The sequence below is a fragment of the Lolium rigidum genome, chromosome 4, assembly GCF_022539505.1.
Source record: "Lolium rigidum isolate FL_2022 chromosome 4, APGP_CSIRO_Lrig_0.1, whole genome shotgun sequence".
In the NCBI taxonomy this organism is placed as follows: Eukaryota; Viridiplantae; Streptophyta; class Magnoliopsida; order Poales; family Poaceae; genus Lolium; species Lolium rigidum.
This window is the reverse complement of record NC_061511.1, coordinates 21,987,145-22,014,335: the sequence shown is the minus strand read 5'-3', so window position 1 is coordinate 22,014,335 and position 27,191 is coordinate 21,987,145. Positions and strand designations below refer to the sequence as shown.

Below are 27,191 nucleotides of genomic sequence, written 5' to 3'. Positions count from 1 at the left end.
GCCCAACGGTACGGCCCTCTCATGACGCTCCGGCTGGGCACGGTGGTCATGATCGTCGCCTCGTCCGCGACCACCGCCCGCGAGATCCTCCAGACGCACAACGCCACGCTCGCCGGCCGCAACCCGCCGGACGCGTGGCACGCCATGGGGCACGCCGCCAACTCCGTGTTTGTCCTCCCGCCGCGCCACAAGTGGCGCGCGCTGCGCAGGATCGGCACGGAGCGGCTCCTATCACCCAGGCGGCTCGACGGGGACGCGCTACGGCCGCTACTGCAGGAAGCCATCCTCGAAATGCTCCGTCAAGTGTCGGAACTCGCGGCGTCCGGCGGAACCGTGGATGTCGGGCGCGCGGCGTTCGCGGCGATGGCGGACCTGCAGTGGCGCGCCATGTTCTCGGTCGGGCTCGACGAGGCCACGTCCCGCGAGATGCACGTGTTCGCGCGGGAGGCCGTGGCCTTCTCCCTCAAGCCCAACGTCTCCGACTTCTTCCCGGCGCTCGCGGCCGCCGACCTCCAGAGCGTGCGGCGCGTCTTCACGAGGCACCTGGCGAGGGTTTACCAGCTCATCGACCAACAGATTGATCAGCGCAGCCATGACCGGGAAGCTGCAGGAGGCGGCGGTGCGCGTAAGGACGACTTGTTGGACACGATGCTCGACATGGAGGAGCATGGGAAGAACGACGTCGACAACAGCTTGGTGAACATCAACCGGGATTTTATCAGGTCATTTCTCACGGTAAGCATGCGGATGCATATCACGAAACATTTCTTTAACAACGTGTTCAAATTTTCATTTTGCTGCGATAGGTCCGTTGGCCTCCTAAACCTTTAGGTCATGCTTCAAGATTCTTCATCTCCTCTCCATCTCCTCTCCATCTCCTCCAAGACAGGCCGAATATTCTGCACTAGAATTTTTTTAAGACCAACGATCTGACTCAATTAATTAAGAGAACACTTTATGTCGGATCAGAGAACCTGAAACAAAAGCAACCAGCAGATAACATATATTGATAACCTCTACATTTACATCAGAACATTATAAAGTCACGCATCTTGATGTTCTTCGATGCACCCTGTAAATAATTCGCGACACACCATAGAAATGAATAATCTGTAAGGTTTTAAGTAGTCACATAAGTTGCCCACCAAAAGGACCGAGAATATTAGACCATTCCCCTCAAAAAATAAAAGAATGTTCTCACAAGGCAGGCTCATGAACCATTTCTTCATCACTAGACTGCCAAAGGAGAAGATCCTGATGATAGTAGGATACAACGCAGAAGAAACCGAGGCATCACTAACTCTGCGACATCAGTCATGAAGACCATGCATGGGCCGCGTCCACGTTGAGGCGCCCCCACGAAGCACACACAAGAATAACAAGAAAAACCTTACACTAGTAGAAAAAGGGTCTTTAGTCCCGGTTCACAATAGGCTTTAGTCCCGGTTGTGCAACCGGGACTAAAGGGTCGCGACTAAGGCCTCCCCTTTAGTCCCGGTTGCTTACGAACCGGGACTAATGGTCCGTCCGCGCTGGTTCTGTGCGTCGGGGCGAAAATGTCTCCCCAGGTGAATTTTTCTAATATTATTTTTTCTAATATTTTTCCACACCATTTTTTCTATTTTTTCAGAATTTCTATTATTTTTGTTTTTTGCATAGTTTAGTCTCTATCTACACTTATCTCTAGTCAAATTACTTACTCGTGGTCAAACTTCCTGCTCGGTTACTCATCCTCCCACTCCTCAAGCACTAGCACGCTTAACTTTCGAGTTCCATCTATCCCGCATCCAAGTACTTCGCGCGCATGTATGTGATACTAGTATAATATCAATCATATTAACATGTTGGTCGATCTCACATTTCTTTATTGTTTGAATTTCAAATAATTCTTTTAATAAACAAAAGTAATGATATAATAATAATCTTTAATAAATAAATAAATATTAACTTTTAAATTTGTATTATTATTTATTTGTTTTTAAATTTTTTTATTGCCAAACCTAAAAATTTGAAAATCTAAAAAATGGGTAAAAGAAATAGTAACTTTATGCATGATGCAATTATTAATTATTAATTTTTTTAAAAAAAATATAAAATCCCGAATTTATAGAAAAAACTAAAATCTTCCTACTTTCGTATTTTCATTTGGAATTTTGAGAATCTAAAATTTGGCTAACCGGGTAAACCCCGGTGAATTCGGATGTAAATTTTTCCCACGATCATTTTGACATATTATACGTTTTTTTCGACATCATATGCAAAAGTTAATGCGGTTTTACCATTTTTCAAACCTTTTTTGCAAAAAAAGTGAAAATTCAAATTTGTTAATTTTCCCTAATACTAGGTTGTATAACATACAAGAATCTGAAAACCTTTTTTTTTTATTTTCTATCATTTTATTTTCTATTTTACAGTGCTAAAATGGGCGATCCACGGGGGAGGGGGTGGACTTGCGTGGGGAGCCAAAAACCAGAAAAAACCCTTTAATCCCTTTAGTCCCAGTTGGAGTCCCCAACCGGGACTAAAGAGGCCTGTCCTGGCCGCAGCCCACCGTAGCCCTTTAGTTCCGGTTGCCCGAGCATTAGTCTCGGTTCACCAGCAGAACCGGGACTAAAGACCCTATTAGTCCCGGGTCAAAATATTTGGGGACTAATGGGTTGGGATAGAAGGCCTTTTTTCCACTAGTGTTACAATATTCAGTCTATCGTGGGTCTTTTACTACCTCCTCTATGTTGAAGCGTCGGGTACATGTCACATACACATGGGCATGTAAACTAGTTTTTAGTATTATTTTGTATGTTTTTGTATTTTGTTTGCTTTCTTTTTTATGCTATTTCTCCCCTTTTGCTTTTCTAGGGTATGATTTTTTTCTTTCTTTATTGAGAGTGGATTTTGTACTTACACGCATGGGTGTGGGTGTTTCCATCGCCGTTCAATTATTACTCGAGATTCTTGCTCATCATGGTAGATGAAAATATTCCTTTCTCTTTTCTCTTTTTATCCGCATCTTAAAGTAGAAGGAACAGCGATGGAAACATCCACACTCATGTGTGTAAGTACAAAATTATTTCGCTTAATTTTAATTCTCTTTTTATTCCACCTAATTTCCGTGATTTGTTTCTTGATTTCTTCTCCTCGTCCTTCTCATCCTCTTCTTCTTTCATCATTTCCTTTCTTACTTTGTCTTTCTTACTACTTTTACTTATGATTTTAAAAAATTCACATACATGACCATTTAAATACTAGATCATTTGTTTTCGTATGTATCAATAGTTGTTATTATTTATGAGCATTACTCCTAAAAAAATTAATATTTATGCTCAAATAAATGATTTTTTGAAATGTATGAGACTTTTAGTGAAATGACGAATATATTCAATTAATTTTTTATTAACGGATACATGTAAATAAAATAAAATTGGCATCCGAGATGTATGGAAGTAAGAAACTATACTTTAACAGTATAACAAGATCATTAAAGTAAAAAATGTAAAACTATTTTTTACATTAATAAAAACGATAACAATATTTGTGATAATGGGCTGCCCTAGTAGTAAACACATGTTGTAAGTTTCAGGCCATGCAACACCTATTTGCTTCAAAAGCGGTAAATAGGAGCACTCTTACTTTGGAGAGCTGATGGAGGCAAAATGCTTAGGTTGATATGATTAATACATGTTTTGAAACGTTACTAACACAAAATAAAATAAATAACAATTAAAGCATGAACCTCAACATAGAAACGATACATGATATGCTAGTTATGGTTGGACCATCTTGGATAAATAATACTTTAAGTATGTAAATATTTATTATCATTATTTTTCTATGTTTATTTCTTCTAGATAAAATATAGTAGACATGTTGGACACTTAAAATATTGATATTAAAAATGGACCATATAAAGTTTGAATATGTGAGCTACACATAATGGATGACATGTAAATAAGCATGCCCAGTTTTAAATAATAATAAAATTACTTACTGAAATATGTATACAAAAGGACATAATATTTTGTCATATATTTACTAGTAGCTTTCTATTTAACTATACATAGTTTTAGAAGTTCATTCCAGAAAGATTGTGACCATTGTTTGTATATGTATTGGGTGAAATTTATGTAAATAATGGGAAACATTTGTATAAATATAATTATTCTAATTCAAATTGTGAATAATGAATATAAAATTAGTTAAGTAAGCAGTTGAAGTTAGAAAATGTTGACTATATGATGTTTGACGGAATTTCTCAGAAAAATGTCTTAGTCGGTGTAGTGTTAATTTGGTTTCTCACATGTGTGTGGTGACACTCAAGAATATTGAAATTGATATCTGAACATGGAAATAGCTGTCACTTGTCCTTCACAACAATTTTTTTTGTCACTTTGATTCTAAAATAGCAGCAGTACATATTTCGTCTGCTATTATTTGGTCCTGTAATCTATATAGTTGCAAATTTCAGGACATATTTCTTGCAGCCATCGACACAATCTCGAGTACAGTTGAGTGGGAAATGGCTGAATTACTACAAGATCAACGAATTATGACAACACTACAACAAGAACTCAAAATGGTCCTTTTTTTTTTGAGAAACACAGTACAAACGCAGACGCTCACATACACGCGTATACACTCACCCCTATGAACGCACACACGCACACCCTACCCCTATGAGCACCTCCGGAAGACCGAGCCGGCGGATTGGATCTTGAAATTGACGAAGTCACCACAGGCGCCTCGCTGTCGACGGGAACGTCGCCTCCCACTGAATGAATATTCCGCTTTTATGAGACACACAGATGTCAAACCTGGGGTTTGAACTCTGGTGGGCTGGGGGTACAACCACCCTCCTAACCACCCAACCTCAGGTTGGTTCTCAACTCAAAATGGTCCTTGGCTCAAAGACACACGTTGAATACTCCGACATCAACCAACTTCCCTACCTCGAAGCAGTTGTGAAAGAAACACTTCGTGTGCACGCGGTTGTGCCACTGGTACCAAACAAGGCCGAGGCCACGGTGGAGATACAAGGCTACACCATCCCCAAAGGGAGCACTGTTTTGGTGAACTTGTGGGCGATCCATCATGACCCTGAGGTATGGACGGAGCCGGACAAGTTCCTCCCGGAGAGGTTCATGCAGCACGAGGACATCAATTTCCAAGGGGCAGACTTCAGGTTCATCCCGTTCAGCGCCGGGAGGCGCATCTGCCTCGGCTTGCCGCTCGCGACCAGGATGCTTCACGCCATGCTCGGCTCGCTGTTGCATCGTTTTGAATGGACACTGCCACTAGATGGCAAGGAAAATGGTGTGGATATGTCGGAGAAGCTTGGGTTGACGATGACGATGGCTACTCCCCTCCAAGTTATAGCCAAGCCAAGATAAGTTAATGGCATGGTTCGTGGGATGTTTCTTCTGTGCAACGTGCACATCTAAAGGTATAAATGATGCCCCCCATAGGGGGATTCACAGCGATTAGCGCTTCTCATCCGTTGGATCTTACCTGATGCTGGATCTTGGCCGTCCATTGTTTGCACCGCAGCAGTATAAAAAGGGACCCCAAAGTGAGAAACCCTAGCCGCCTGCAATCTCTCCCCCAATCCCACCTCTCTCACCCTCCCCCAATCCCGTCTCTCCTCCTCCCGTCTCCCTCTCTTCCTCCTCCTCCCTGTACGTCTCTTCTTCCTCCTTCCCCATGGACACAAATGGCAATGGATGACCCGAGCTTCACGCAGCAGATCTCCTTAACGGCCGGCCCATGGGGAGGAGCACGGGAGGCCGCCGGCCGCCGTCATGGCCGGCCGCCGCCATCGCCGGCCGCCGCCATGGGGAGGAGCACCGGAGACCACCGGCTGGTTGGCCGCCGGCGGGAGGCTCATGGGGAGGAGAACGGGAGTCCACCGGCCGCCTCCATCCCCGGCTCAACAGCGACCTAGCCATGGCTGGGGAACGGTTGGTCGCCGGCGGGAGAAGCGCCGCCATGGCTCGAACCGCCGCTGTGTGTCAGATCGAGTCACGTATGTGAGACATCCAATTTTTCGTGGTGCTAATTCCTTGCCTGGCTATTTTTACTATGTAATTTATTCAATTGTTTGCTCTATGTATTTGTATGTATGATTTAACATCAAATCGTTTCTCTAGCTGAATTGGATTTGGGACTACAAGGCTTGGGAGGTCAAGAGGGAAGGCCCCGCCATAAATGGTCGCGGAGAAAAATGATGTTGCCACCGATGATAAGCTGGAGGCTCTGTGATTATGCAATATATACATAATTACTTCTGGCCAATCCCACTTTTCCCGGTCATTTTCTCCTTAAACAATATGGCTTGCCTTGATCTATCTATCAATCTCCTCTACTGATTGTAGTTGTTGATTAGTGAAGTACATGTGCCTTTTTTAAACAAAATCTCAGCAGTAGTTATTTTTGGGTATATTAGATCTGACTGCGAGCTCGTAATGGCTATTCAGCTGGGAGTATGAGATAAATGGGAAAAAACTCTGGTTTGTGACTTCTTGTCATGTAAAAGGGATTTAGTTTCTATTTGGTTCACAGCATGAGATTACTGATTTTGCTTTAGTCTTTGTATACAGCTAAACATGGTTGAAGACAGAGTCCAGTGATTTCATTTCTTATTGATGGCTCAGCTTGTGTTTGTGCTAATTGCCTACTCGTTTTGCCTAAAAGCAGTTTTCTTACGAGCTGAAGAGGAGGATATTATTGCAGTACAATTATGGTGCCAAAAATAACGAAGTCTCGGGATGAATGGTCCCAAAATGGCCATGAGATTGGGTCTAATGGTATGGATGGAAAATCTGGATTTATTTCATAAGTTCTAAGGGAAGAGCAGTAGCTTCTTTGAACAAGTTTTCCCATAATGCAAACATAATGTCACATCCGATTTGGATGGCGAGACTCTATTCCACATGGTAACTTGTCTTTTACTAAACAACTATTATGGTTCCCACATTGGAATGCTTACCTATTATTTGTCATAAGCATTCCATTAGTTTATTTATGGAATTATATTTCGTTCTATATTTACTTGTTTTTGTTATGTGTCGTGCAGTGATGGAGGTTGAGAAGCCAACTTTGCAACCGTATGGTCTTCTAAAAGGGTTTTTGGGTGCTTGTTTATGTCAGCGGAGGTTGTTCACATATTCAGACTACTTGTATACGCCCTTATGACACAAAGTTTGGAATCAGATCTTGGACCCTATGGGCAGTGTCGTTGGCTGTGGAGCTCACGAGGCTTGGTATTCACTCAGATGCAATAGTTCTAAATCATAGGGCCGAGAAAGTTCATTAGCTCCTATATGCTGAGAGGCACAAGGTTAGATGGTTTCAGTTCTTTGTTACTACCAAACTGAGAAAGTTCATCAGCTCCTATATGTTGTGCTTTGATATTTATTGAATAGCCACATAAATCAACCTCATGCCCCAGCTAATGTATCTTACTTCGCTCTCTCATAAAAGCTACTGAACCTTACTTAAATCTGTAACTGCTTGGTGCTCCAAGACATACATGTATTGGGCATTGCTGGTTTTGATTTCTTTATTTTATCAGATAGTTGTTGATGAATCTTCTTAATAGATCAATAATTGAGATTCCTTTGGTACACAAGAGGATATCATTTTAGAGCTTTAATTCACTTACCATTTCCACGTTTATTTGTGAACACAGTGGATTCAAAACCTTTAATTTGTTTTACCAAACAATTGTAATGGAACTTTACATAAGTTTTCAGTTTGTACATATTGTTTTTCAAACAGCTGTGTATGGTTATGCGATGCAGTGTGTCCCAAGCCAGTGGCAACATCATATGGCCGGTGCCACTATAATTGAACCTTGCCGCCCTCCCCGCATACATAGGTGAGTTGCGCTTCCTATGTAGGATCTAACTTGGTGTTGTTGCTTTCCTCTATTATACGGATGATTAAATTTTGTCTCTGTCCTTTGTCTCCTGCTTGGAAGAAAAGTTCTATGTGATTCATAGCATTTCCCTTCCAAACTAGCGCATTGCTGAGACCAGTGTTGAAATAGCTGTAGAATTTTGTATGTACTTCATTTTGCAACTTTAGGCATCCAGACAGTTTGGTACTTTGGTTAAGCTCAGAATTATCCATATGCTCTTATAATTTTATCATGTAGTGGAGCTCTTCCACCTTTTGTTTCAAACAACTGAGATCAGGCAGACACATATTTACTAAGAGTATATAGCTAGGTTTACAGAAAATCTCATGAGAATACGATTTACTTCTCTTGGAGACTGATGTTTTCTCTTCAGTAAAATAATTGTATTGTTCATGTCTTCTTCTTGGATGTACGTATTTTAATTTCATCTCTATTGCTCTCCAATTGATAGGCTGAAGCTATAGGGCAGTCTGCCACATCGTCGATATCTCCTTCACCTCATTCACTGCCTCGCTCTATTGTGTGTTGTATACGGTATCTACCAACTACCATATCGACTTCATGTATTGTTGCTTCGGGTATGGACAGTAAAGTAACCCTTTTCGTGTTTTCTTATTTATGATTGTGCTGCTATAACTAGGTGTTTTCTCCAAGGTTTTCAGTTGTAATTTTAGTAACTTTCAGGCATGGAAGCAAGATGAGAATAGGTAAGAACCATGTTTTGGGGTTTCTCTTCTAAAAGGGCACTTCAGTTGTTAAGTTTCTTTAATGTTGTCTTGCTAGCCAGTAAATTTCAATGCATCAAGTTAGTTTCCACTGTTGAATTCTTATTTGTTAACTGCACAGTTGGCATACATAACTTTTGGTTTTAAGAAGCTATTGCTTCCCGTAAATTCATAGTTGCCCCGTTAGATACTCGGGTGATATCACTGGACATTTTGTTTGAATAAAAATGAAATCACTTCTTGCCTCTGTATTCTATTTATTTATTAGAGTAAATGTGTATCAGGGTGTACCGCTCCACCATATTTATATTTACTTCTGAGCAAACCAGATGAAACCTGAATTTGTGTATGTTTTGTCGAATCATCGGAAATATTAAAACTAATTATTGATGTGTGCTGGTGATGGTAATGTGTTGGACATGAAATTTTTACAAGTGTGCGACCGTGTCGATGGTTTTGGATTCTCAGTACATGCTCGGCAAAACTTTCAAGTCGTGGGTTCAGGTTTGAATGTTTTGAGTTAGAATTGTCCCTATTATTGTAGGAAGTTTGACGCATCTCTTATGACTACTTGCACTCGTTTCGATAAAAAAATAGCTGTGTCTATGGCACATTGCCAGCCTGCAATGCTGGCAGGAGCATCCACGTCATGATACTATTGTAATGATGTTAAACCTTTTACTGCATACTATAGTAGGTCCATATAGACCATACCAATAATAATATGTGGCTGCTTACATGGGAAGAAAACTTGTTTTGTGATGCTCTTCAAGCACTCGCGGATACATAACTTCTGTTCTTAGCTGTTAATGTTTTGTGTTTGGTACCCTGGATATTGACGTCTCGCAAGTTTGCATTTACTGATGTTTCCAGATATACCACTATTCCGTCCAAGACTATTGGTAATATTGAACAGAGGTTTGCATAGGCTATAGACCGTACATGTCAAAGATTTTGATTCATAAGTAAATTTGGATTCAGAAACTGATAATCCCGTGTCAAACCACCATGCCACGATTCATATAAATATTTAGAAATTCCATACTAGAGCAAGGCTGGAAGGGGGGTGGGGGGTATTTTGGCTCAAATTTCTTGCTGATATGGATAGGGTAAATTCTACAGGGAGATAGGACGATATGAGTATTAGAAAACTGTGTCAAAGATAAAAACATCCGCGATCAAATTGGAAACATCACATTTATTTTCTTGAACTCAAAAATAAGAATTTTGGGTTAACTGATACAATCAACTGGTGCATGTAAATAAAATATGATTTTTCTTACTCAGGAAAGAGGAACATACCGTTTAGCAGCAGGTTGGCTCTCATTGTTGACTTAAATGGATGATTCCAAACGTGGCTTTCAGTCTAATTGACAGGATCCGAAGAACCAAATATCCAATGACCTTCATTATATGCCTCTTCTTTCTCTATCGGTGTAGGCTTGTGATGAGGAAAATGGGTTAGGCAGGAAGAACTAATAATAAAAATATAAATAAATAAAAGAAAAACGAGCCATAGTTGATAAATAAAACACGTATGGGCCGAGTGTGGCTCAGTCCATTATGTAAGAGAACCCCACATTATCGTTGCTGGGCCGGCTCATGAAACTAGACATTCCACCCTTTTCACCGTCCACTTTCTAATATAGTTTAAAATTTACATAAAAAGTTCTACTTCTCTCGAAGATCAAAAGAGAAGCAACATGCAAACTTCATTGGTCCAGGATATCTCACTTAATTCTCATCCTTGAGAAGTCCTTGCATGTATTGGCCAGATCTGGGAGAATAGAGACTAGCAAACATGACATAAGTGAGGTGATCTCTTACAATTTCATGCATTGAGATCACTTTTACTCCCCTTTTGATGAAAACAAATACATTGCTTCGCCTTGTATATTTTTCTCTCTATACAAATTATTTTTAGCTTCTAATCAGCAAGAAAATGTTACAAATGCTTATCCAGCATTATTTCCATCTTCCTAAATTACACACTATTTCTAATATTTTCAGCAAGTAACAACTGTTCTTCCTAATATTTTTTGCACCTTTAAATGCAGTTGTTGTGGCTATTCATTTCAGGTCAGTATATGCAATCTATGCTTTTCTTGCCATTGTGTCGTGTTTTATTTGGCTTCTCTAACTGACCTGGGTTTTTGAGCCCAAATATATTTTGGTTATTTTATATATAAGTGCATGTATATACTTATTTGGTTTGACATTCCATTGTAGCCAATACGGAGAAGTTTAACCTTTGCCGCATCTATTACTTACCTGCTATATTGGATGGAAGACCTACTAAAATAGTAGCGAGTATGTTCTTTTGCAAATCACAAAATGTGGCAAAACTATTCAAGATCGGTCTGGCCAGGTAATTGCCTGCATATTATCCATGTTTGTTCATAGTTATATGTGCTCAATATGAATTTTTCCTTCATGGTTTACTCAACTCGCATGCCAGCCCATTCCATCCCTCGCACGGGATGTGAAGTAACCACCGGAACCATCTGACATGTCTTCATCGGATAAGAGGTGACCCGTCTTCTTCCTTGCGAAAACCAGTTTTTGTGTACATGTATATAGAGTATACCCCGTGCAGCACTAGCTTGAACTAAGTTCATTATAATTGTTCCCAGAATCAGGCGGCCGTCAGAGAAAGGTTTGTTGGATCTGCAGCCCAAGAAAAACTAAGTTCATCCAATTATGTGTAGGATTTTTTTATTACGATATGGCCATCGGTGTTACTCTTGTGTCGTTCGCATGCTCTGGACTATGAAGGTTGTGGTGTTCACTGTTGTACTCTTACTGTAAATTTGAACTAGCTCTATTTCTTCCTCCATGCAATTCCTCTGTTAGCTATTTTTTTACTTTCATGTGTGCAAAATTTCTTTGGCGAGGGACTTCTTGCTAAACTGCATAATTTGCGAGTTCTGCTTCTTATGTAAATCAATAAATGTATTGATTGTTGATGATACTTCCAAATATGTGAATCATTCATTTGACATGTTTTTTGAAACATTGTATTGATAAGGCCTTGCTGTTTGACATGTTTTTGAAACCCATGACCATGGAAATGTGACACCTTCAAGGAAAGTACACTGGTTTAGGAGTTCGGTTATACCTTTGTTGCACACTGCTGCAGCCAAAACCCAGCAGGTTGGCCATCATATGTATTCAGTGTGACATCTTCACTGCCGCAACCAAGGCCCAGTAAGTTTAGCATCATATGTATTCGGTGTGACACCTTCAAGGAAAGTACACTGATTTAGGATTAAAATCATGTATACTTCTATTTTAAATAATTGACAAATGTCATGTAGCATACAAGAAACTTCAAAACCTGGCAGCTAGCCATCGCACCATTCACCTGCTCCATTGTTCTGATTTGACCCTTACTCCGATCAAGCGTACACTGGTGGAAAAAGGGGCTTTGGTCGCGGTTGGCAACTGCCATTAGTCGCGGTGGCCCAACCGCGACCAAAGTAGCGCGACTAAAGGCCCCCCCCTTTAGTCGCGGTTCCTCACGAACCGCGACTAAAGGCCCATCCACGTGGGCCTCGGGCGAGCGCCGGGCGAGAGGACCTTTAGTCGCGGTTCTTCCGGCCAACCGCGACTAAAGGCCTCCGCTGGGTTTAGGGTTTAGCCCCCCTCCCCCTAAATCTGGTTTCTTTTTAATTTGTATTATTTTATTTCTTTTGGGTTTTAATTTTGAAGGAGTTTCACATATTCTACGTGCATCGTATACATACATGCATATGAATGTACAATTTCAAACAAATTTGAAATTAGAACCAAAAAGAATTCAAGAGTAATATACAATATATATTCAATATCGGATGACCATATACAATATATATTCAATATCGGATGACCATATACAATTTTGAACAAGTTAGTTACAAATTCCGGTGCCTATAAAGATCTACGTCATCGTAATAGTGTTCTCCTCTAGGATCGATGACTTCCTCGCCAACCATCCAGCTAGTTCCTCTTGAAGTGGTCGGAAGCGAGCTTCGGACTAAGCGTCTTCCGGAGGTTATTCCTCGAGATGTTGTTCTCACACGTCCGGTCCCGCTCATTGCGGTATCTCCGGATCCTCTCACAAACATAGTATCCACATAGATTGGTCCCCGGTGGCTGAGTATCCCCGCCGTCCGCACTTGCCATTTTAAAATGTAGCTCTTTTTTGAATTCACCGACCTTGGTATCTACGAACCGTCTCCAAACCCTACGAGGCAAAGAAAATTAAATAAACAAGAGAGTTATTAATTAGTTACTTGATATTAGGAAATGATGAACGAAATAGGCCGATCGATATAGAGCGCAAATGAATGAAAATAATTACTTTTGCATCATTTTTCTCATGTCGCCCCAAAGCGCCGGATCCATATTCGGAGAGTCGTGGACGAGAACCGAGGAGGTCTGAACTTTAATTACCATAAGAATCCAGTGGAACCTGCGGACACGATACATGCACAGATCATGCATAACTCATCGATTAGCCACATACCATGCATGGAGTAAACAAAAGAGAATGTGCTCAAGACGAAACACTCACCCAAAATGGTAAGGAAATAGAATATCACTTTTCTGTTGCTGTTTTCTAATAAACCGCCACAGGTCTTCCTCCACGTCGGCGGGGTGGTGTTCTAGCACATATGAATTAACGATGTGTGGGTCAATGAACCCAACATCATGGATGTTCCTTATTCGCATTTCCCGCTTCTTCATTCCGCATAATATATAGCGTACACAACAAGATAGTTAGGACAATATATATATATATATATATATATATATATAGTGCAGGCAATGAACGAGATGGGGTAGAAATTAATAAATCACTTACAGAACGTAGCAACTGATGATAGATTTGTCGAGGTCGCGCAGATTGAACAGCTGGAACAATTCACTCGGAGGAATTTGTACCCGAGTAACGTTTGAAGTGATGCTCATATTTAACTTCCGCATAGATATAGTCTTTGGCGTTTTCATGTTTTATGTAACCCTTGTACCAATTTAGCGGACCTTTCATTTGTCGAGGTAGATCCTCTTCTCGCGCAGGCTCGATGAGAGGGCCATTCTTCACATATGTAAATACTACGTCCTTCATTGGCGCCTCATCAAGGCCTAACACCGCACGAAGAGTGATACCTAAGTCGGCCGCTTGTTTTCTGGCACTTTCTACAGTCAATCCATGTGCTGCCGCAGCTGCTATGATATCGGGGGCATCCGGACCGGCGGCTTGCACTATGAGCGGGGCGATCGATTGTTTACTTTGTTCCCCGAGCTGGGCAACTTCTTTCCCCCTTTCTAATTTTGACTCGGCCTCGTCCTTCAAGGCTTTCTTCTCCGCCAACTCTTTCCTCGTTCTTGAACGCGAGTGCTTGCCTACGAAGTTCACGTAAATAGTCGTCGAGCGGATTCTTCGCGGCTTGGGACGGTGTGTTCAAAAATGACTTAGCCCACTGCTTTTCCTTGGCAGAATATACTGGCTTGGGCTCGCCCTCTATTTTCTTCTGGACGCTTGCCTTCCATTTCTCTAAATCAGCAGCCGCGCCCGCCTCGACTTCCTCGGCACTACTTTCCCAAGACCTCCGGGGAGAGGCTTCAGTGATACCTCCGGTACCTTTGTGGACTTAGGTACGTAAGGGTCCGGGTTAATAACCAAGGACTGCTTCTGCTTCTTCGCCGGAGGTGGATTGGGGGGCGGTACCGGTGTCTGATCACCCGCCGGACGAGGACTGGGGGGCGGCGTCGGCTGACGTGAATGAGGTGTATTAGGTGAAGCACCACCGTCACCGCCACCGCCACCGTCACCGCCACCGCCACCGTCACCGCCACCGCCACCACCACCACCGTACGGGGGTGGACTTGTTGGCGCCTCGCCTGGAAACTTGATAAATTTCTTATGCCATAGAATGAACTGGCGCTTGACATCTCCAAGTCTTTTCACCCCTTCAGGTGTAGCAATGTCAATGTCCAGGTCCTCAAACCCTTGGACTATCTCCTCCACCGTCACACGAGCATAGCCATCTTGAATGGGGTTGTTGTGGTGGAGTGCTCCGAGTGGTAAAGCACTGCCGATGGCTACCTTCATGGACATGTTCCCCATAGGATAATACAGATGACATGCTTTCATCTCCTTTATATCGTCCACGGGGTAGCGAGGAGGCTCCGGTGCAAGTAACTTCGACCACCAGCCGAGGCTCCGGTGCAGTAATTTCGATCGTCGGTGCACCGGCCGGTGAGGCCTCCGTGGAAGCCACGCTGCTTCTTCTCCGCTGCTGGCTTCCGAGATCCATTGGATGATCTTCATGCTGCGCCCGAGCTGCATCTCTTTCGGCGACTAGTACACTCACGGTTTTCTTCATCACATCCATTTCCGTTACCAACTTCGCCACAACATCCGCATCCCGATCCATCTTTCTCTTACGGCTTCGTAACCGTACGGGTCATCTTTCCGGGGAACCCTAGTTTCCACGAAATGTCCCCGGGCATGCCTCGTACACGTCCTCCGTGTTCGGGATTCCCGAGGGCTTTTGTCGTGGCGTCGTTCTCTCTCGTTGAACCTGATCCTCCCTCTTGAGCATCCCTCATTGCCTCAATAAGGTTTTGGGTGGGTGTAATTATTTTGCCCTGGTAAACACACTCCCTCGTCTCCGGGTTCAGCGATCCCCCATGCCCGTACCACCAGCTTTTGGCCCTTGGGTCCCATCCCTCCGTACCTGGACGGATTCCTCGCGCCCTCGGCTCGTTCTCCATCTTCTCCCACTTAGGCTGCCAAAAGCGATACCCTCCCGGCCCCATTTTATGATTGTACTCCTTCTGGCCGCATTTTCCTTATTTTTTTTCGATAGTTCAAGGAACCGCTCCGATTTCTTTTGCTTCACAAATTCTGGCCAATCATGTTGCAGTTTCTCATATTGTCCTTTGAAATCCGGAGTCTTGCCCTGGTTGACAAAGTCATGGGCTAGATTTTGCTTGTATTTCCGGAATGCGTTGGCCATCCTAGAAAGAGCGAACTGTTTGACTAGCTTGCGCCTCTTCTTGTTTTCCGTAATCTTGTTACCCTCCTCATCGTATTTGCGGTATTCCGGAGGTAGAACGAAATGTTCCATAAGCTTGTTGAAGCAATCTTTTTTTCTCTCTCGTTCGACAAAAGTGAAACCAACACGTGCCTTCTTTGGCTCATTCCACTCCTGGCGGGTGATCGAGACGTTGTCTCTAACAACGGCTCCGCATTGGCCGACAAACTTGGTGGCGTTCTTGCTGGGCTCCGGCGGCCGTGCGGTTTCTTCGTCGACAACATCGATGGTGCATGTTTCTCCTGGTTTCATCGTCTTGGTTGCGCCACGCTTTGACGACGACGTACTCGATTTTTTCGACGATCCGGCCGAGGGCTAAAATAAGAAAGAGAGTCGCGCGCGTTAGTACACACACATTAATTTATTCAAATCGGTTAGTTGTATCACCGGACGCTCAATATGTATATATATATACCTCGGCGCCGGAGGTGGTTGCTACTTCCAACTGAAGATCGTCGTTTATCGACGTTTCTTCGGCATCATCTTGCTGACGGCGCCCTTCATCTTCACCCTCAAGGTTCAGATAAGAAGAGATATCATCTTCTTCTTCTCCGGTCGGCACATATATAACATCGCCTTTTATGATGCCGAAGATATGTTCTTCAGCGTCCGGATCATAGTTGTCCAGAATCGGGTCACCTCTATCGTCCGCCATATGTCGATCCCGAAAACATGTAGTCAAAACAAATTAATTAAGTGAACAAGGGCGGTGGCGGTGGCGAAAGGGCGGTGGCAAAAGGAGAGGGCGAGGAAGGGGTGGGAGAGGGTGTCGCGCGCGGCGGATTCATCGGACAAGTGCCGTGGCGAGGGGGGAAAGGGCGACGTGAACCGGTTGGGCAAACAGAGACGGCGCGGTCTCGTGCGTCAAAATTTTATTAAGTCAAAACTTAAAATTTTATTAAGTCAAAATTTTAAGTCATATTAAGTCAAAATTTAAGTCATATTAAGTCAAAATTTTATTAAGTCATAATAATATGTTAAGTTTTAAGTTTATTAAGTCAAAATTTTAGTTAAGTTAATTTTATGTTAAGTTAAAAAAGAGAGAGATTTTTTATTAAGTTAATTTTATTAAGTCAATTTTCGGTTAACATTCCAAAAAAAAACCGGCGGGCGTATATGTGGCGGGCGGCCGGCCAGCCGCGCGCCTCCGGCCGGCGGCGCGTGCGCGGCGGCGGCGGCGCGTGCGCGCGGCGGCGGCGGCGCGCGTGCGCGGCGGCGGCGTGCGCGGCGGTCGTTTTCTCTCCCTCCCTCTCTCTGGACGGCGTACGGCGGCGGCGGCGGCGGCGCGCATATGCGCGGGAGAGATACACACGGCGCGGGCACACGTATACGTACGGCGGCGGCGTTGAAGCGGGGCGGCGGCGTCAAAGGGCGGGGCTGCGGCGTCGCAGGGCGGGGCGGCGGTCGACGGCGTTGGCGTCGCAGGGCGGGGCGGCGGTCGACGGCGGCGTCGCGAGGCGGGGCGGAGGTCGACGGCCGCGCGCGGCGAGATCCGGCGGAGAAGAAGAGTCCGGCGCGGCGGTTCGCGCCGCGCCTTTATATAGGAAGCGTCCTTTGGTCGCGGTTGGTGTGGCCAACCGCGACTAAAGGGTGACCTGAGTCGCGGTTGGCCACACCAACCGCGACCAAAGGCATTTTTTCGCCCGAATTTCCTTTCCGCGGAAAAACCTTTAGTCGCGGTTGGTGTGGCCAACCGCGACTAAAGGCGTTTTTCAAAATTCTTTTCTTTATCAAAATCTTAAAAATACAAATAATATATCAAAAAATTCAGAAAAAATAAACTAATTCAATTCAAATTCTTAAAAATACAAATTATCAAAAATTCATAAAAATAAAACTAATTCAATTCAAAAGTTCGTTGGCCCCCTCTACCCGCCTCTTTCCGCCGACCCCCTCTTCCCTCCTCGTCTTCCCGCCATTTCTTCCCTGTCTTCCCGCCTCTTTCTTCCCGCCAATTGTTTCCCGCCAATTTCTTCCGGCCTCTTTCTTCCCGCCAATTTTTTGCCGCCAATTTCTTCCCGCCACTTTCTCCCGCCTCTTTCTTCCCGCCTCCTGTCTTCCCGCTCCCATTTTTCCCGCCATTTGTCACTACATATAGGTAGCCCGCCTTGGCCAGACATCACATCTCTACAATCTCTCATCACTCTCTCATGGCTTCCACCGCACCCACTCTAACCTACCAGCAGGTGGAGGAGCTTTGCGCCTCGAACTACCCTTGCCCTCCGGGCTACCGCGTCCCTCGCCGGCCGGAGCCTAAGCGCCGGCGGCGTGCCGGTCCCTCCCGTCCCTCAGAGTACTGCGCGCCGGGCGGCCATCACGAACCACTACTACCTCGACCTCACGCCGGAGCAGCGGATGAATCCCCGCTGGCATCCCGATAACCAGCATACTTGGGACGCCTTCTTCATCAATCGGCGTGAGAGGGCGCTCGCCAAGTATGAGGAGGACGGTCCGCCTCCCGGAAACTTCCACGAGGCCGGCCGTCGGCTATGGTGGTACGGCCGGACTCGCGGAGCGTCATGGACTACATCACGGCCGGCGATATCCCCCGCCTGCGCTACCCTCGGTTCGAGCCACGAGCGCCGCCCGACGACAGCGACGACAGCAGCGACGATGACGCCGGCAACTTAGAAGGCGACGACTACCAGTACAATGGCGGCGGCTATGAAGACTACGAGTATGCATATTATACGCCTAGGCAGGAGTATGACTAAGTCACTCCAAATTTCCTATATGCAGGAGTATGACTTAGTCACTCCAAATTTCATGTATGCAGGAGTATGACTTAGTCACTCCAAATTTCATGTATCATCAGTGCTATCTCGAGTCAATTGAATCATTCGAAAATGGACACCAAACACATCACGGGTAATATAATTCACATGATTCATTCAACAAAGTTTGGTACAATAAATTATTACACATCATTTCTTCCCTTGTGTCCCCGCTTGCTTACGATTGTGCCGTATCCATGGAGCATCCTCATCATTTAACTTAATGCTTGGGTCGGTGTTCACTTTGAAGGGCGGAATTTCAGCAAACATATTATAATCTTCCGACATGTCTGTCTTGTCCTCCACTCCCACGATGTTTCTTTTCCCCGAAAGAACAATGTGGCGCTTTGGATCATCGCATGATGTACCGATCGTTTTCTTATCTTTCCGTTTCCTCGGTTTGCTACTCATGTCCTTCACATAGAAAACCTGAGCGACATCTTTCGCTAGGACGAATGGTTCGTCAAGGTAACCAAGATTGTTGAAATCCACCATTGTCATTCCGTATTGCTGGTCCACCTTTACCCCACCTCCTGTTAGCTTGAACCATTTGCACCGGAATAAAGGGACCCTAAAGGAGGGTCCATAGTCAAGTTCCCATATCTCCTCTATGTAACCATAATATGTGACCTTTTGCCCATTCTCGGTTGCTGCATCAAAGCGGACACCACTGTTTTGGTTGGTGCTCTTTTTATCTTGGGCGATCGTGTAAAATGTATTCCCATTTATCTCGTACCCTTGGAAAGTCGTTATAGTCGAAGATGGTGTCTTGGCCAACATGTACAGCTGATCTACAACCTTATTGTCACTCATTAAATGTTTTCTCAACCAACCGCCGAAAGTCTCCATGTGGGCCTTCCTAATCCAGGATTCAGGCTTCCTGGGGTTGTCCGAGCGTAAAATATTCTTGTGTTTCTCAAAGTACGGAGCCACCAAGCTGGAATTGGTCAGAACCGTGTGGTGTGCTTCAGTCAGAGAATGGCCGTCCATACATATCATTGATTTCCTTCCGATCGTGCCTTTTCCACTTAGTCTCCCCTCGTGCCGCGATTGAGGAAGACCAATCGGCTTAAGGTCGGGAACAAAGTCAACACAAAACTCAATTACCTCCTCATTTCCATAGCCCTTGGCGATGCTTCCTTCCGGCCTAGCACGGTTACGAACATATTTCTTTAATACTCCCATGAACCTCTCGAAGGGGAACATATTGTGTAGAAATACAGGACCGAGAATGGAAATCTCATCGACTAGGTGAACCAGGAGGTGCGTCATAATATTGAAGAAGGATGGCGGGAACACCAACTCGAAACCGACAAGACATTGGATCACATCGTTCCGTAACCATGGTAGAACTTCTGGATTGATTACCTTCCGAGAGATTGCATTGAGGAATGCACATAGCTTCACAATGGCTACTCGAACATTTTCCGGCAGAGAGCCCCTCAAAGCAATCGGAAGCAATTGCGTCATAATCACGTGGCGGTCGTGAGACTTCAGTGTTTTGGAACTTTTTCTCCGCCATGTTTATTATTCCCTTTATATTGGACGAGAATCTCGACGGGACCTTCATACTCGCTCGGGCATTCAAAAAAGATGACCTTCTCTTCTTTGGTCGGAGCGTAGCCGGCACGACCTTGAAACCGTTCCGGATGCTTGTCATCGTGGTCTTTCAAACTTTGCCGGTCCTGCCGTGCTTCCTTTGTATCATTTGACTTCCCATACACGCCCAAGAAGCTTAGGATGTTCACGCAAATATTCTTCGTAACGTGCATCACGTCGATTGCGGAGCGGACTTCTAGGACTTTCCAATATTCTAGCTCCCGAATATAGATTTCTTCTTCCACATGGCTACGTGCCCGTCAGCTCCCTTCGGAACCGATTGTCCGCCGGACCCTTTCCAAAGATGACTTTCAAACCCTTGACCATATCAAATACCTCAGCACCAGTGTGTTCCGCAGGCTTCGGCCGGTGATCTGCCTTGCCGTTGTAATGCTTGCCTTTCTTTCTTACCGGATGACCTTTCGGAAGAAATCGACGATGCCCAAGGTACACGTTCTTCTTACAATTTGGCAAATGTACACTTTCGAGTCTCATGTAAGCAGTGCGTGCATGCATTGTATCCCTTATTTGACGAGTCCCGAAAGGTTACTAAGAGCAGGCCAATCGTTGATGGTTACGAAAAGCAACGCTCGTAGGTCAAATTCCTCTTCTTTGTGCTCATCCCACACACGGACACCAGGTCTGCCCCACAGCTGTAAAAGCTCATCAACTAATGGCCTTAGGTACACATCGATGTCGTTGCCGGGTTGCTTCGGACCTTGGATGAGCACCGGCATCATAATGAACTTCCGCTTCATGCACAACCAAGGAGGAAGGTTGTAGATGCATAGAGTCACGGGCCAGGTACTATGGCTGGAGCTCGCTCGCCAAAAGGATTCATGCCATCCGTACTTAGACCAAATCTTATGTTCCTTGCGTCAGCTGCAAAATCTTTGAACTCTCTCGTCGATCTTTCTCCATTGCGTTCCATCTGCGGGGTGTCTCAACTCCCGTCCGACTTACGGTCCTCTTTGTGCCATCGCAACAACTTGGCATGCTCTTTGTTCCCGAACGGACGTTTCAACCGTGGTATTATAGGAGCATACCACATCACCTTGGCGGGAACTCTCTTCCCGGGTTTCGGCCCTCAACATCGTCACCAGGGTCATCGCCTCGATCTTATAACGCAATGCAGTGCATACCGGACATTCATTCAAATTCTCGTATTCACCGCGGTAGAGGATGCGATCGTTGATGCATGCATGTATCTTCGTAACCTCTAAACCTAGAGGGCGAGACAACCTTCTTTGCTTCGTACGTAGTGGCGGGCAACTCGTTATTCTTTGGAAACATATTCTTCAACATTTTCAGCAAGTTTTCAAATGCCGAGTCAGCTACACCTGCCCGTGCCTTCCATCTCAGCAAATCCGAGTGTGCAGCCCAGCTTTTTCAGACCATCATCGCATCCGGGGTACAGCGCCTTCCCGTGATCCTCTAACATGCGATCCAAATTCTCCCTCTCTTTTTCAGTTTCGCAGCGTCTCCGTGCATCAGCAATGGTCCGACCAAGATCATCAACGGGATCATCACGTGCCTCTTCTTCACCTTCCCCTTCACCTTCAGCATCCTCCATGAAAGTATCACCGAAATGAGAAAGATAGCTTTCATCATTGAAATCATCCCCTTCTTCATCTTCTTCCATTATAACCCCTCTTTCTCCATGCTTGGTCCAACAATTATAGCTTGGCATGAAACCGTGCCGAAGCAGGTGCATGTGAACATCTCTTGAGGAAGAGTAACCCTTCTGATTCTTACACTTAACACATGGACAGATAACAAAACCCCCCTGCTTGTTCGCATTAGCCACTACGAGGAAATCTTTCAAACCCGTACTAGAACTCGCCGGAGAGTCGGTTACCGTACATCCATTGCCGATTCATCCGCATTATTATAATATAAAATATATAATTAACCATCATGCATTTGTTAAACTAACTAGCTACAAACAATATAAATTAAACAATGAACTACACACACATGCATATTTTATCAATGACACATCAAAGGTTCAAGTTGCTAACCGCGATCGAGGAGGAAAAATAAATGAGAAAGCTCAAGTGTGACTCCAACACTTCATATCATGTTTGTTTCATGCTCTTGGGGCATTTCATCAAACACCTTATGTGCATAAGAGGAACCAAAAGCAAACCTAACACTCACTTGTGAAGTTTGTGAAGAGAATGGCTCCAAATGGGAGGGGCTTTAGTCCCGGTTGGCCTGGCCAACCGCGACTAAAGGCCTTCGGGCACCTTTAGTCGCGGTTGGGCTGGCCAACCGCGACTAAAGCCCCCCACGTGCACCAGCTGGCCACCGTGCGCCCCGGGCCCAGTGCTTTGGTCGCGGTTCGCCACACGAACCGCGACTAAAGACCCCATTAGTCGCGGTTCCTTTACCTTCGCGACTTATGGGGCTTCCCGGAAGCCTGTTTTTCCACCAGTGGTATCATAATCACCTTGCTTTCTTAGGAAGAAAGAACTTCATCTGAAATTTTGAAAGCTTTTCATAAAAATAAGCCCCAATGTAAAATATGTGTAGGAAAAAGGGTATGCAAGGACACAGCCCCAACCTACCACTAAAACTGAGGGCCTGGGTTTCTTATCAAGAAATCACACATAAAACAAATAATCCAAGGAAGATCTTGTATTACATGGTGCTTCTACTTGTTTTCCTTTTAGATACTATGATTACATGCATGTTTCTAATTTGCTGAATTAGACCCAGTAACGTTATGAGGAAGTTTGAATTGTCACTGCAATTCATCACTTCCATTTTGAATGATGCGTTCATGTCATTTTACGCGAATCATACAAGTTTGTGAAACCAAAGAAGACATGCCAAAATACAGACTTGGAATATCACAAGACCAATATGTTCCTGGAACCTGCAAAAGATAAAGCAGCAAATTACTCACCGAGGAACCAGTAAATTTGATGTTCGAGTTGGGGGCTACGAATATAAACCAGATTTCAGTTCTAAGACTCATGCAGAAGATAAATTCAGTTACCCAATAAGGTGGGGAGGCCGTCGGCGATTCACCCCGGGAGGCCTGCGACACGACCAATATGCCAAGCCGGGCGTCCTCACCGGCGTCCCTCGGCTCTTATTCCGATTTGTCAGCGTGTCCCGCGGGAAGAGGAGGCCGACTCTGTGGAGCCCTCTGATGTGGGATGCCTGCGGCCGCTGATCTGGTGGAGATGAGTCCCGGGCCTCCGCGTCCACCCACGAGCATGCCGAGCTCGAGCGCCCACATGTGCACTTCAGCGACCAGATTCAACGAGGCGAACCACGGGCACCTTGAAGGCGCCCACGGGGACCTGGGTCATGAGGCTCGAGGAGTCGTCGAGCAGCTCCGGGCGGGACCCTAGCATCTGCAGCAGGGCCTGCAGGCCATGGCACTCGTTCGGGAGGTAGATGTACAAGGAGAATCACCGTCGGCTCTTGCCGCCGCGGCTACCGAGCGCGTGCGGGAGCCTGAGCACCTTGTAGCCGGAACGGCAGGCTGCCGCTCGCCGCTCGACATGAAGGCCGCGCGGACGTGGTGGCCGAAGGCGTGCATGTACAAGGTCGAACTTGCTGCGCCAGTCGCCCTTCAACTACATCGCATTCCCGAGGACAGCCACCATGTAGCTGTTGATGGTGCCTTGGGGCACGAGCTCCGTGATCCGGCCTGCCGTCACGCTCTCGAACCACTGGTTGATCTCGGCTCTCGCTTCCTCGGGCATGAAGCAGATTAATTGTGAGAGATTGGGGCGAATTCCTGGGAAAAAGCTGCAACGATCGACAGGGGCGGACTGGGACTCACCATGGCTTTGAAGGACGCCGGGCGCGTTTGGGAGCGGTAGTGCTCGGAGACGACGGCGGCGTAGCCGGCCTTGAGGCGCATCGCGTCGTCGACCCACACGCCGTTGGCGAACCGCACCGTGGGCTCCCCGTTGTCGCCGGCGCTGTCGGAGAGGACGGGCAGCGCGACGTGCGACGCGAGCGACGCGTGGGCGTGGCCGCCAGCGGGGCCGAGGAAGGCGACGATCTGGTCGAGCGTGTCGCCCTTGGCTCCCGCGCCGAGCAGCGCCAGCGCGGCGTGGATGGAGAGCGGAGAAGAGCAGGGGCGTGTGAGTCTCCTGCCGACGATGGGGACGAAGGGAAAGGGCGGCCTCACGTGGTTGGGAGAGAGCAGCGGTGGAGAGTGAGCTGCCGACCACTCAATAGGGAGCGGTGGGGAGGAGACTGGAGAGAGAGAGCTACAGAGCGTGGCTTGTCCTTTTTCTTCTGTAAGCTCATTTACCCATATTCGATTCAGCATGCTTGCAAACTGCTTGGTTAGTACCGATGCAACACACACGCTCTAATTGCGACTTAGTCAACACTCAGCATGTCGTTGTAATGGAACACAACGTGATCCTTTCAAGGAAATAAACTTGCATACAAAAGTGGTAACGTAATCATCTTTGAAAGCAAAAATAGAAGAAAAAACATACTTCCATCGTCCCATAAAAACATTTATCTAAATTTAAGTACCTAGATACATTTAAATTAGACAAAGTTAGGAAATATTTATGGAACGGGGGAGTATTAAACTAAATATGATATATGTTTGTACATCGCCAATTTTGAGTGAACACGTGTGTGGATCTTTGTGTAACACACACGATTTCATCGTCGGGCCATGAAACCTATCTAAGTGGCTCCAAATAAAAAAGTTGATAAAAATAAGGAAAATATGAAATACATGTTTATAATATAGATTAAGAGACCTATGCTTACGCTTACTAATAAGATTGAAAAATGAGCTATTTTTTGCAAACAATAAGTTACCCTCAAACCATGAATGATGCAACAAGCTTATGTATATGTTGCTTTTGCTTCTCCTTCCTTACTTCTAATGCTCCTGATAAAACTGGAGTGTTGGTTATTGTAATATATATTTCTCTATTTCCATGATTGTTTATAAGAATGTGCTGCTTCCTTTATGATTCCATGTGTTTTATCCTAATTTCATCCTATTAACTTAGTTTTGTGAAACCTAAGCAATGTATATCATTCAACTACCTGAAATTTATCGTTGCTACACAAACTGTAAATCAGTGAGGATTACACGGGATCGTGCACCAAGGTGGCATTACTATATCTCCACCAACAGCGTTAGATGGACCGCTGATGTGACAACACTCATTCTCCGTCACCACCAGCGGACGGACAGCCGTCACGCATGTGTTCCATCTCCGCCACCACCATCGACGGTACACCGCTCCATCGACTGTCAGCGCGGCCATACCTCCACCGAAAATGCTCGCTCGCATGCCAGCTAAACTGTATTTCTATTCTCTCACTCTCCAAGCCCACAATGACAAGTTGGTCCTTCTTCTCCACTCCATTCGTATCATCAGACAAAAGACCACTTGGATTGGCTCAAGGAGTAAAAACAGTTCAAATCTCCACATGAAAAGTGCGTGCAATACTGCACGTTTATATCCTATAATATTATCTACTCATATCACTTCAAATAAAATAAAATCAACATAACATAAGCATTGAATTAGAATTAGGTTTAGATTTTATGTGCGGTGTGGCCTCTAAAGACCGAACTGCAGCGAGCTTACCTTTTAGTGTATTATATTTTGCTTTTTTCTGATTGTGCATAAAAATTATTGTTATATTCTGATTTCGTGTGTTCATCTTATTAACTTTGTTTTCTAAATCTATATTCCTATTTATCTATAGTCTGTAGATCAGTTCGAATTTCACGGGATCGTGCGCCAAGGCGCACATTTAAATCTAGTATGTTGTATTGTTGTGCATACGAACTTGCAAAGTAAGCCAATAAAAGTGATGTGAAATAGGAAATATAATGTTGTGTACTGCGGTATAAATTATTATATGCTTTCGTAACGTAACGTAATTGATGAGGTTTTTTATGCCGCTTCCTGTAATGTACTTTTACGTTTTAGAAATTACATGCTTTCCATCCTGTATCGGTTGGTTGCTATATTAATATAGCGGGGCGAAAGCCTATTTCGAGGAATCATAAGGTAATGTATATGTACTTGCACTTTTGGGCATTTTGTTGGACATAATGCAACACCAGTATGCCATTTCTTGGGATCACATGACTTCCGGAATTGACATGGTCTTTGATGAAATTTGTGGCATTGCATTTTAACAGCAGTCATTTAGCAATGTTCATGCGTGTAGGAAACGTGTTCAGGTTTAAAAGAATTGTTCTTGTCCAAAAATGTTCATGGTGGTTCGAATAAATATTCACAGATGTTGGGAGAAAAATGTTCAAGGTGGTTCGAAAAAATGCTCACGGGTCGGAAAAATGTTCACATGGTTAAAAATACTTTAATGGATGAATTTATTAGTGTGGAAACGAAAAAAATAATTATTGGGGTTAAAAAATAAGTTTTTTTTCTAACTTTCAGTTTTTAAAAATGTTCAGATTTTGAAAGGTATTTAGATTTCAAAAATAGTCAGCGATTCAAGATTTCATCTTTTTAAAAAATATTCAGGTTTTCAAAATATGAATATTTCAAAAATATTAAGATTTAAGAAAACATAAAAGAACTTGAAAAGAAAAAACACAAAAACCGAAACTTAAAAAACGAAACTTAAAAAGGAAAATAAGAGATCGGTCGGCCAAAACGGGCGCGTGGAGCCGTGGATACACGGTGCATCCTATACACGCGAGAGTAGCGTACGTCCTTCTCCAGACCCTTTGCCGCGTAGAAGACCTGCTCGTCGAGGATGTCCTGTGGGAAGGCGGCGCGCCACACCTCCATGGCGTTCTTCCGCCTCTACAATGGTGAGGCGGCGCTGAAGCTGGCGGCTGTGCGGCGCTGCTTGGTGGTGACGAGGTTGTCGAAGCCGGCCAGGAACTCCGCCTCCTTGGCTGATTCACAGTCTTTTACGTTGAGCGGCTGGCACGGGCGCCATGTCGCTGTATCGTTGGCGCGCGCTGCCTGGTCCTCTATGGCAAACTTGATCAGGGTGAGGCGAGCGCCACCGGGGCGGATCTCCGCGTAGAAGGTGTCATTGGGCCAGGCGCGGACGTCGATGGAGGAGTTGTGTTGGGGAGCAATTGCAACGACTCGGTCTCGGC

The 27,191-nt window shown here is 45.0% G+C and overlaps 1 protein-coding gene, 1 long non-coding RNA gene and 1 pseudogene across 4 annotated transcripts; 1 reads left to right on the top strand and 2 right to left on the bottom strand.

The window, feature by feature from the left end:
• Positions 1–363: 363 nt before the first annotated feature.
• LOC124646755 (geraniol 8-hydroxylase-like) lies at positions 364–5,384 on the top strand. Its single transcript, XM_047186825.1, has 3 exons — positions 364–735; positions 4,463–4,573; positions 4,869–5,384. The coding sequence occupies exons 1-3, from the start codon at positions 364–366 to the stop codon at positions 5,382–5,384; spliced, it is 999 nt and encodes a 332-aa protein (XP_047042781.1).
• Positions 5,385–9,603: 4,219 nt separating this feature from the next.
• Positions 9,604–22,669, bottom strand: LOC124708260. 3 transcript variants are annotated; one of them, XR_007005074.1, is made up of 5 exons: positions 22,548–22,669; positions 19,165–19,166; positions 11,960–11,981; positions 11,756–11,878; positions 9,604–10,078 (listed from the first exon to the last, which is right to left on the bottom strand). It is a non-coding gene; the product is annotated as an uncharacterized LOC124708260 (long non-coding RNA). The 3 variants fall into 3 exon arrangements; XR_007005075.1 differs by lacking the exons at positions 11,960–11,981; positions 19,165–19,166; positions 22,548–22,669 and adding an exon at positions 12,002–12,044; XR_007005076.1 differs by lacking the exons at positions 11,960–11,981; positions 19,165–19,166; positions 22,548–22,669 and adding an exon at positions 12,002–12,043 and having other exon boundaries at positions 11,756–11,894.
• Positions 22,670–23,311: 642 nt separating this feature from the next.
• LOC124646754 lies at positions 23,312–26,871 on the bottom strand (annotated as a pseudogene).
• Positions 26,872–27,191: the final 320 nt, after the last annotated feature.